Genomic DNA, 12,241 nt, shown 5'->3' with positions numbered 1-12,241 from the left:
TTTTTTATCTTCTAAAACTGAGGTAAAGAATAAATTTTTATTATTTCGTGCTCTAGTTGAAAAACAATTAGGTTTTCAAATAAAGACTCTTAGAACCGATGGAGGAAAAGAATATGTAAATAACGAGTTTTCTGATTACCTTTCTTCGAATGGGATTGAGCACCAAGTAACAACGCCTTATAGCCCACAGCAAAATGGAGTTGCTGAACGTACTAATCGTACAATAACAGAGAAGGCGAGATCAATGTTGGCTGAAAGCTCACTATCTAAAGCATACTGGGAAGATGCTTTCCAAGTTGCTGTTTATTTGAAGAATAGGTCCCCTCATCGAGCTGTGAGTGGCAAAATACCTTATGATAAGTGGAGTGGTCGGAAAAGTGATCTAAGTCACTTAAGAGTATTTGGATGTAGAGCTCTAGTTCATGTACCTTCATGTCAAAGAAGGAAACTAGATTTAAAAGCAGAGGAAGCAATTTTTGTTGGTTACTCGGAAGATCCTAATACTTATGTTTTTCGGGATCCTGCAAATCCAAGACGTATTATTAAGTCAAGAGATGCAAATTTTTTTGAGAATTGTTTTACACCTTTAAAGGAAAATGCATCAGAACCTATAGTTCAAAATACGGAGTCAGTATTACTATTCGAAGAACATACTGAACCTGGTGATGATCAATTTTATGATTGTGTTGATTGTTGTAGTCCAGAAGGAGAATCATCTGTTCCTGTAAACATAGATAAAGAGTCTTCTTGTACTGAACAAACGCAAGTAAGTAATGAACCCAGATACCCATCTAGAAATAGAAAGCCACCTGAATTTTTAACTTATCAGGTCTCTACTGATGTTGTTTCGGGTGAACCAACAAACTATTCTGAAGCTATACATTCAGAAGATGGTGAAAAATGGGATTTAGCAATGACTGATGAATACAATTCACTTATGAAGTTAAATACCTGGGAGTTAGTAGACAGACCAAATAAAAAAGTTATTCCCTGCAAATGGGTTTATAAGCAAAAGAAGGATGCTTATGGTAATATAACCAAGTATAAGGCAAGGCTAGTGGTCAAAGGATTTAATCAAACAAGAGATATAGATTATCATGAGACGTTTGCGCCTGTGATTCGTCATTCTTCCCTGCGTACTTTGTTTGCATTGGCAGCAGAAGAAGATCTCAAAATGAGACATCTGGATGTTGATACAGCTTTTCTTTATGGAGATTTGGAAGAAGAAGTATTTATGGAACAACCTCTTGGTTTTTCTGTGAAAGGCCAAGAAGACAGGGTTTGCCGGCTTCGCAAATCTCTATATGGTCTAAAACAGGCACCTCGTGCTTGGAACAAAAAATTGAATGAAGTACTTTCAAAAATAGGTTTTGTAGGAACTTCTTCTGAGCCTTGTGTATTTACGAAACTTTTTGGTGATGAACTTGTTATATTGGGTGTCTACGTGGATGACATAATTGTCTTTTATAATTCTGACGTGACGTTTGACATTGTTAAAAATGACTTGTCAAGATATTTTAGTTTGAAAGATCTTGGCAATTTGAAGTCATATTTAGGTTTACAAATAGAAAGGAATCAAGATTACATAAAAGTTAGTCAATCAAATTATATATTGTCCATATTGGACAAATTTAATATGAGTGAATGTAAGTCGGCTAGTACTCCTTTAGCTCACAGCAAATTAGAACGAAACGTTTGTGGTGAGTCATTGCTGCTGCCTTACAGAAATCTAATAGGATGCCTTATGTTCTTGGCAGTCAATACACGTCCTGATATAGCATTTGCGACGAGCTACTTAAGCCAATTTAATACGTGTTTTTCAACGGAACATTGGAAAGCAGCAAAGAGGATTCTTCAATACCTGAAGGGTACACTAGAGTATTCCTTAATATATAGGAAAACTGGAAAGCCGTTAACAGGGTATGCAGATGCTGATTGGGCCAATTGTCCAATTGACAGAAAGTCTTACACGGGCTATGTCTTTAAATTGGCTGGTGGACCAGTGTCTTGGGAATCAAAGAAACAACCAACTGTTGCTCTGTCATCCACTGAAGCTGAGTACATGGCTCTTACTGCAGCAACTAAAGAAGCCTGTTATTTACGTAAATTTATAAAGGATATTACGGGTAAAATATCTACAATTAGGATATTGTCAGATAGTCAGAGTGCACTAAACTTAGCTCACAATCCTGTGCACCATAGCAGGACGAAGCATATTGACACTCGTTTTCATTTTATACGAGAAAAAGTTAGTAATAATACAATTATTTTAGAGTATATGAAAAGTTGTGATATACCCGCAGATATTCTTACCAAACCACTGGGGCCTATCGCAACTAGTAGAATTATAGGTAGTTTAGGTCTTACTTAGTTTTTTTTTTCTTGTGTGTTAATATGTTATGTTAAGTTTTTTTTTGTAAGACAATTTAGTTTAAAGGGGGATGTTGGAACTGGCATTAAACTAAATTGTTTATATTTAAATATATTCTTATTTTTATTTTATTTTTCTAAAATCCTTTGTTTTACGTTCGATGACTTTTTCAACTTACTTCAAATATATATCTCAAACAGGACGTCCAAGTTTTTCCTTTTTAACCGACTTCAAAAAAAGGAGGAGGTTCTCAATTCGTCGGAATCTTTTTTTTATGTATGTTCCCCGATTACTCGAAAACACCTGGACCGATTTTGAAAATTCTTTTTTTGTTTGAAAGGGTATACTTCAAAGTTGGTCCCATTTCAATTTGGTGAAGATCTGATGAACATCTTCGAAGATAGATACTGGAATTCCTCAACGGATAAGAGTAAATTGCTCGCGATCAGTGTAATAGCTTAGTAAACAGTAGATTTTTAACCAGTCATAGCATAATTCCATGGGGCCACTAAAAATTGTGAAATAAAAAAATTTTACAAAAAAAATAAAAACCGACTTCGTTACACAAACACTAAAAATTGAAAAATAATTTAATTTATTACCGAATATATTATGTATACAAGAGTTAATATAGTTCCATAATAATATTTTTTGGGGTCGGTGCCAATGAGGTGCCATTGTGGAGTCCCATAAAAATATGAAGTCTAGACGATTCGCGCAGCTAAAGCTAATTGGCACCGGCACCAAAAAGTATTATTATGGAACTATATTAACTCTTGTATACATAATATATTCGGTAATAAATTAAATTATTTTTCAATTTTTAGTGTTTGTGTAACGAAGTCGGTTTTTATTTTTTTTGTAAAATTTTACTGATATTTTTCCCATAAAATCAAAATATCCCAACATGGTAGCATACTGGGAAGATGCTTTCCAAGTTGCTGTTTATTTGAAGAATAGGTCCCCTCATCGAGCTTTGAGTGGCAAAATACCTTATGATAAGTGGAGTGGTCGGAAAAGTGATCTAAGTCACTTAAGAGTATTTGGATGTAGAGCTCTAGTTCATGTACCTTCATGTCAAAGAAGGAAACTAGATTTAAAAGCAGAGGAAGCAATTTTTGTTGGCTACTCGGAAGATCCTAATACTTATGTTTTTCGGGATCCTGCAAATCCAAGACGTATTATTAAGTCAAGAGATGCAAATTTTTTTGAGAATTGTTTTACACCTTTAAAGGAAAATGCATCAGAACCTATAGTTCAAAATACGGAGTCAGTATTACTATTCGAAGAACATACTGAACCTGGTGATGATCAATTTTATGATTGTGTTGATTGTTGTAGTCCAGAAGGAGAATCATCTGTTCCTGTAAACATAGATAAAGAGTCTTCTTGTACTGAACAAACGCAAGTAAGTAATGAACCCAGATACCCATCTAGAAATAGAAAGCCACCTGAATTTTTAACTTATCAGGTCTCTACTGATGTTGATTCGGGTGAACCAACAAACTATTCTGAAGCTATACATTCAGAAGATGGTGAAAAATGGGATTTAGCAATGACTGATGAATACAATTCACTTATGAAGTTAAATACCTGGGAGTTAGTAGAACGACCAAATAAAAAAGTAATTCCCTGCAAATGGGTTTATAAGCAAAAGAAGGATGCTTATGGTAATATAACCAAGTATAAGGCAAGGCTAGTGGTCAAAGGATTTAAACAAACAAGAGATATAGATTATCATGAGACGTTTGCGCCTGTGATTCGTCATTCTTCCCTGCGTACTTTGTTTGCATTGGCAGCAGAAGAAGATCTCAAAATGAGACATCTGGATGTTGATACAGCTTTTCTTTATGGAGATTTGGAAGAAGAAGTATTTATGGAACAACCTCTTGGTTTTACTGTGAAAGGCCAAGAAGACAGGGTTTGCCGGCTTCGCAAATCTCTATATGGTCTAAAACAGGCACCTCGTGCTTGGAACAAAAAATTGAATGAAGTACTTTCAAAAATAGGTTTTGTAGGAACTTCTTCTGAGCCTTGTGTATTTACGAAACTTTTTGGTGATGAACTTGTTATATTGGGTGTCTACGTGGATGACATAATTGTCTTTTATAATTCTGACGTGACGTTTGACATTGTTAAAAATGACTTGTCAAGATATTTTAGTTTGAAAGATCTTGGCAATTTGAAGTCATATTTAGGATTACAAATAGAAAGGAATCAAGATTACATAAAAGTTAGTCAATCAAATTATATATTGTCCATATTGGACAAATTTAATATGAGTGAATGTAAGTCGGCTAGTACTCCTTTAGTCTCAAAAATAGAGAAGGATATCCAACTTGGAAATTTAAAATGCAAAATTATTTGTTACATGAGGACCTTTGGTTTCCTATAGTTGGGTATCCAGAAGGAGATACGAACGCTGCACCAGTTAAGATAAGGAATGACGCTAAGGCTCTGGCTAAAATATGCTTAACATTAGACGGTGTAGCTATTACACATGTAAGATGTGCAAAAACTGCAGCCGAAGCATGGGAAGCCCTGAAGGCAGCTTTTGAGGATAAAGGTATGGGCCGAAGGCTAGCCTTAGAGCGTAAGCTTTATAGATTAAGTCTTTCAGACTTTGAAAATATTGAACAATATATAGATGCAGTTCTGTCAACGGCACAAGACCTAGCTGACATAGACAAAGTAATAGAAGACAAATCGATTGCAGCTATATTACTAGGAGGTCTCACATCGAAATATGAGCCATTGATTATGGCACTTGAAAACTGCAACATCGATATTACTTCCGATTTGGTCAAAACAAAACTATTAAATGAAATGTCTAAAAATGACACCATACCAACAAATACAGTTTTCCAGGCCAAAGGAATGAAATCCAAACCAAGTAAAATGATTATTTGCTATGACTGTAACGTACCAGGGCATAAACGCCCGGATTGTCCTCAGCGACGTAATAAAGAAAAAAAAATAAGTGTAGCAAATGAGGTCATGGATTCGGTCACAGCACTTACTGCTAATTTTTCAAATAAGGATGTTTGGTACGTAGATTCTGGAGCTACAAAACATATGACTTTCAGAAAAGATTGGTTTCGGGACATTAGGTCAATGCATACTGGAAATATAACTGTTGCAAATGGTGAAAGCGTTAAATGCTGTGGAATAGGAAATATTTCTATTAAGACACCTGGTGATGTAGTAAAAACAATAAGTGATGTTGCCCTAGTACCAGATTTAAAGGCTAATTTACTATCTGTACAGAAAGTTATTGATAAAGGTTTTGTATGTGTTTTCGACAAGAGAGGATGTAGTTTTTATAAAAATGATACTTTTTGTGTTTCAGGTGATTCTGTCCTTCATGCTTCGCCCTGTGGTGGACTGTACATAGTTGATGGTACTGTTAATATTCCACCTAAGATGAATAGTGAAAATATTGCGTATGAGGTGCACTATGACTGTCTGAGCAAGTATCAGCTCTGGCATAAACGGTTAGGACACTTATGTCGCATAGGCATGAATCAATTGAAGAATCATCAGGTAGGAGTAGATTTTACTAAGGTTGATAAAAATAGTTGCATCGCTTGCGTAAAAGGCAAACAAGCCAGAAAACCGTTTAAAAACGTAGCGTATAATAGGGCGTCATCACCTTTAGAACTAATCCATAGTGATTTATGCGGACCAATGTCCACGACATCTTTTCAAGGAAACGTTTATGTTTTAACTTTCATAGATGATTATACTCGCAAGATTTTTGCTTATTTTTTATCTTCTAAAACTGAGGTAAAGAATAAATTTTTATTATTTCGTGCTGATAACGTGTTGGGATATTTAGAATTTATCGGAAAAATATCAGTAAAAGGAAAAACTTGGACGTCCTGTTTGAGATATATATTTGAAGTAAGTTGAAAAAGTCATCGAACGTAAAACAAAGGATTTTAGAAAAATAAAATAAAAATAAGAATATATTTAAATATAAACAATTTAGTTTAATGCCAGTTCCAACACTGTCTGATACGGTGAAGTGAGCGCATAGAGATAGTATACAGCGCGGCGTTCGAATTCTGAAGTTAAAAAATTAATTTAGTTTTTTTCTGAGACAAGTTAGCCCTTGACTGCAATCTCACCTGCACGGCTAGCATGGGCCGAAGATAAAAATTATATCCCCCGATTTTATCCACTGCACAGGAGATAACATTAACTTCTCCACCCCTCAGAGCACGGCAACAGGGGAGAGGAGAAGTTTATCCCCGTTTGACATTTCACGGGGACTCGGGGGACTATTTATCCACCGTCTATAGCATGGGGCCAAATAAAAGAAGATAAACTGTCCTTTTTTGACATTTGAGAGGGATAATTTTATCATCGAGATTAGAGGTGGGTATAAGCTCATAGAACTTTAACTCAATTATTAAAAGATCAAAAAACATGTCTCGCGCTTTTTTTATTAGTTTGAAATAGAGAATTTAGAACGAAAATAACATGAGCACGTAATTAGTGATGGAAGTAATCCCTTTGAATTTCCCGACGCTGAGTTCCAACACTTGTTTCGGATGGACAAATATTATGTGCTGTACTTATGCGAGCAGATTAATGAAGCACTAAAGCCGATTAATTCGGTGGATGGATTCATAAAAGTAAGTAAGTACTTACCTATTACCTAAACCATCTTGTGCAAACGAATAGGAACCTAATTTAGGTTACCTACTTAGGTAGGTAGTAGGTACCTACAAATAGGTATTCGCGGCTATTCTCTATTTATTCTACGTCCTCACATCTATAAGACTCTTGGCAGATGGTAGTTACCAGTGAGATACAAGTCAAGGTCATGGGATGACTATTGCCCGCGACTTCATCTGTGTGGATTTAGGTTTTGAAAATCCTGTGAGAACTATTTGATTTTCCAGAATAAAAAGTAGCCGGTGTCCATCCTCGGGATGTAAGCTAACTCTGTAGGTACTAAATTTCATCTAAATCGGTTAGACTGTTGGGCTGTGAAAAGCTAGCAGACAGACAGGCAGACACACTTTCGCATTTATAATATTAGTATGGATTATTGGAAATATAAAATAACACAATGGGGCCGATTCTCTAGTACACAATCTCTAAACTAAACTAAATTAACAAGTCTAAATCTAGTGCTTTCCTTTTCCGCAAGCAACATTATGAAAGGGATAGCAATAGATTTAGACGTGATATTTTAGTTTAGTTTAGAAATTGTGTACAAAGGAATTAGCCACAATGACTCATTATAATAAAATCATTTATTTGAACAAAATAGGCAGGAGTCTAATTTAACAAAACAATTCTTAAATTAAAATACACACCTATATCATAGTTAAATACATAATGATACACAAACACAATAACACTTTACAAATTATAATGGTTCATCATAAGTGTTTTGTAAGAGTAAATATGTTAGCCTATTATACTTTATAGACCATTTCAGTATATCCTCTTACTCTTAATTTATTATTATTGAAAATCATTAATGTATAAATTGTATATTTCAGAATTCCAATGGAACAACCAAAGGACAGACTAGAAAATGTAACAAATAAAGAAGTCTCACATATCTATGGATCAAACCAGACTGCTAACTGTTGCCCGACAGTAAAAGGGAAAAAGGGATCGAATAATAAATACATATTTGCATTAAAATATATTTCTTTAAGTACCTATTACCTAAAACCACCTTGTGCAAACCCATCCTTATATCTACTACTACTACTAGGGTTCTGTAGGGTACCAATGGGACCCTATTACAGTCTCAGCTCTCCATCTGTCTGTCTCCTGAAACGTAATAGGTTAAAGTTGAAATTTTGTACTTATTTCTATTGCTGCTATAACAAAAAATAAGTTTCTTCAAAAAATAATTTTGCTTTAAGTACTCTGTGTGATTGAGTAACAAACACAAACTTTTAGGCATAATATTAGGAATACCAATTAAAACAATGCTTATTTGGATGTACACAAATCTCTGATGTTAACTTAACAGATCTAAAAGTAGTGCTATTATCCTTAAGAAAAGGAAGTAACAAGTTTAATGTTCAATCAAACCACACTGCCATAGAATAACTTCCTATATTCATAACTATTTACAAATTACAAAAATGTACATATCCTCTACTTACTTTTTATTTATTTATTGACATTTATAGGAAAACCACTCGGGGCTATTGGTTTTATAAAGTACCCACTGTGTACAAAGTGGGTTAAACGACAGTCTCACCATAGTCCACCACCGACACTTCAAAGATTTCCTGCCATAAGATAAAAAACATTGGCTTGACATGCTTATAAAGAAATTAGGTTAGTTTAATAGCTCAAACCATACCAGCTTAACCAATTTTAAGTGATATTGAACTCTTCTCAGTGCAGTGTGCTGAACTGTTAGTTTTATCATCATCTCAAACAATAATGAAAATATTTTATGTTGATAAGATGTGTACCTAACTTACCTATTCCAATAGGTAGGTACCTAAAGTTATTTTGAGTTTGTTATACAAGACACACATTTAATAGAACTAAATTAATACACGCATCTCTCTGGCTGGCCCATTATGAAGTCTTCAGGTCCAATTCCTGTTGAGCATTTATGCCCAACAGTGATAATTAATATTGAACACTTATGTGCTCATATATGTGACCGACGGCACTATTGAGACATTTCCCGGTGGTCCTACATCCCGAGCTGCCTCATCATACTTGTGAGTCAGTGGCCAGTGCCCTTCTTCAAGTACATATTTCCATGTCTGCAAATAAAACAACAATATATGCATTTCTTTGTCGCTAACAATATCAATATATTATCACTTCAATTTTGTGTACTGACTAACACAAATTGTCTTTGTGATACTTACTGTGATAGCTAGGAATTTCAACTATTCGATTATTTTTTAATTTGGATAATTCAAAAGTGGAGTTAGGTTAGGTAAACACAAACAATAACAATACTTACGTGCATAATCTTCTGTGAATGTTTTTAAAACTATTTTACGGCTCCGGCTTCTAGCTCTTTTAAAATAAAAAGCAGCCACAGACGAGTTACGAGTAACGAAAACGAGCAAAATCAAAAGCACAGATAAAAAATAATAACACTTTGACATTAACCGAGGACTAGTCTTTCCCCGCCTTATCACCGGGGATAATTATATCCAACCCTGTGCCCATGCTCGGAGAGTGGAAATAACTATCGGAGGGGATAAAATTTTTATCCTTTCCTCGGGGAGAAAATTTCCCGGCCCATGCTAGGCCTGCTGGTGTTAAGTGATGATGCAGTCTAAGATGGAAGCGGGTTGACCTGGAAGGGGTATGGCAGTTTTTATTAAGCCCATGCCCATTTGGTTTCTACACGGCATCATACCGGGACGCTAAATTGCTTGGCGGCACGGCTTTGCCAGTAGGGTAGTAATTAGCCGCGGCCGAAGCCTCTCACCAGACCAGACCAGATTTAGAAATTATAAAATTCCAAACCCCTGCCAGGAATCGAATCCGGGACCTCCCACTAATAAGACCACAGTCCTTTAAGGGAGGTCGTGAAAAAGTACTTACTTAATTTTCTATTCGGCAAGTCTTCCGCCGAATTCCGATAGTGGAGCTAAACTATATTATTATCTTTGCATAACACAGATTAATAAGATGACGGACTACGGTACCTTTACGGTACATAAAGCAGAGTGTGGACACGGTAATGTTATCATACAGTATATAGTAACTCGGCCGTATCTTTGAAATAAATACCTACAGTAGCGCGGTACGTAAACATGCGGTAGGGCTGCCAGCCTTTTCAGGTAATTTAAAAAACTTATCTCTGGATGCGTTAATGAAGAATTCATGCAACCAAAAACAGCACAATATTTCTTACTCGTCATACTAAATATGTACTTGAATTTATTTTAGTGGAAAAATCGCGCGGTTATTAAAAAACAAAACACCATCCGTTCGTCACTGCGGCACAGTCGCGACTTGCAGTGTCCCGAGCACATCCCGAGATCGAGGCGCGTAGGTATAGCTCGCGTTTCGTCCGTTTGTATGAAGTTGGAATACTGTATGATAACATTACCGTGGTGTGGGCGAGCCGTATCTTCGTAGCGTCTGATGGCTAGCCTTGTTTACGCGGAGGTGTGACCGCTGCGCCGGCGCCGGCGCATTTTCTGATACATAAATGTATATTAATAGACAACGTAAATAGGTATCACGCCACTTGTGGCGTCACGTGTTCTGCTTATTATGCATTCCATCCTTGTTTTTTCGTGGGTAGGTAACGTAAAATAATTTAAATATTTATTAGATTTGAGAAAATATGGATTTGTCCACAAAAAAATACCGTGCTGACGTCCTTTCTAAAGGCTTCGGCAGCAGCTAGCGTAGCATAATTAGGTACCTATCTAAAATGCTGTTGGCTGCCCTATTTGGACGTAAGTAGGATACAAGTTTACTTAACTGAGTATCTTCTAATCTTTGCACTCACACACTACACTACCTACTTAATTATTTTATTAAATCTACCAACTGCTATGTAACTAACATAGAAGTAGATTTAATGAAATAATAATAGTGCGTGTAAATTATAAGGTAAGGATGGTATGTTAGTACCTATCTTATACTGTGGTATGGGTTTCTATGCAATAATAATCAGATGAGATTTAACAATAATATTAATCAATAGCTCAACTGGTAAAGGAGTGGACTGAAAACCGAAAGGTCGACGGTTCAAACCCCGCCCGTTGCACTATTGTCGTACCTACTCCTAGCACAAGCTTCACGCTTAGTTGGAGAGGAAAAAGGGGAATATTAGTCATTTAACATGGCTAATGTTCTTTTTTTTTAAAAAAAATATATATATATATTAGCTACTTACGTATTTCATGTGACCCCATGGTGAGCACTTTTAAGCCGCGCGCATGTTTATTTAGCGACTCAGCAGCTTTACAAAGTTAAAACGCAGAAACAGAGATCGCGTGTTCGAATCCCACTTCTGATCTTTTCATACAAATCTGATGACAGATAAGAAAATAATAGAAAATACAAGGTACTTATTTATAAATAGCTTTAGTTTATCTTTTGCATAACTTCCTTGAACTTGACATGGTATTGTCAGTTTGAGACTTTTGGAGAACTTGGCACGACTTTATAATCATGGTGGAATCAGATAGTCATATCAAAGAAAGGCAACCTACAACAGGAGTATAGAAAAACATATTTAAATCATGTGTTTGTTGTAATCTTCTATAATATAAAAATGAATCGCTAAATGTGTTGGTCATCGCAAATCTCGAGAACAGCTGAACCGATTTCGCTAATTCTTTTTTTATAATATTCCTTGAAGTACGAGAATGGTTCTTACGGAGAGAAAAATTTAAAAAAAATGAATCGACTGTTCGCCAGGGCAGCTAGTTACTTATATGAATTAAATCATGTCTTCTTTTTGGAATTAATTCTAAGCTAGAATCGATTATAATTAACCTGTCAAAATTTAAGTTTTTTTAACCCAGCGTGCAGCGGTTTACCTAGACTGCGTTGATATTAGATCAGTCAGTCAGTCAGGACATGTTTTTTTATTTGTTAATAATTTTAGGTCTATTTCGTGGTTCAATGACATATTCTAGATATTTTAAAATCATCGTAAGAATCGTGGTACCGGGTACCTACGTACCAGTTGTTTACATTTTTATATGTATATAGAAGGTATAATATCTAAACGTGTTTTCGTTTGGAGGTGTGTCAGTTGCGTACGAGTTGAGTCAGAGCCAACGAATGCAAAAGGTACATACTGACTCTACCTGCCCAGTGCCCAGGCGATAGTAAACACCATAGAGCAGAAACAAAGAGGAGTTGGCCTAAGCAACTGTGCACTGTGAT

At 35.7% G+C, this 12,241-nt stretch overlaps 1 protein-coding gene across 1 annotated transcript in view; it reads right to left on the bottom strand.

Annotated features, from left to right (window-relative positions):
* The window catches only part of LOC117991227 (X-ray repair cross-complementing protein 5-like), a 39,982-nt gene extending 28,708 nt beyond the window's left edge, over positions 1–11,274 (bottom strand). The window contains exon 1 of the mRNA XM_069504897.1: positions 11,241–11,274. Within this exon, the coding sequence (XP_069360998.1) occupies positions 11,241–11,259 (19 nt within the window). The 5' untranslated portion in view covers positions 11,260–11,274. The remainder of the gene's footprint in view (positions 1–11,240) is intronic.
* Positions 11,275–12,241: the final 967 nt, after the last annotated feature.

This window comes from Maniola hyperantus, chromosome 19, assembly GCF_902806685.2.
Source record: "Maniola hyperantus chromosome 19, iAphHyp1.2, whole genome shotgun sequence".
NCBI classification, from domain to species: Eukaryota; Metazoa; Arthropoda; class Insecta; order Lepidoptera; family Nymphalidae; genus Maniola; species Maniola hyperantus.
The sequence above is the reverse complement of the archived record's forward strand: the minus strand, read 5'-3'. Positions and strand labels throughout refer to the sequence as shown.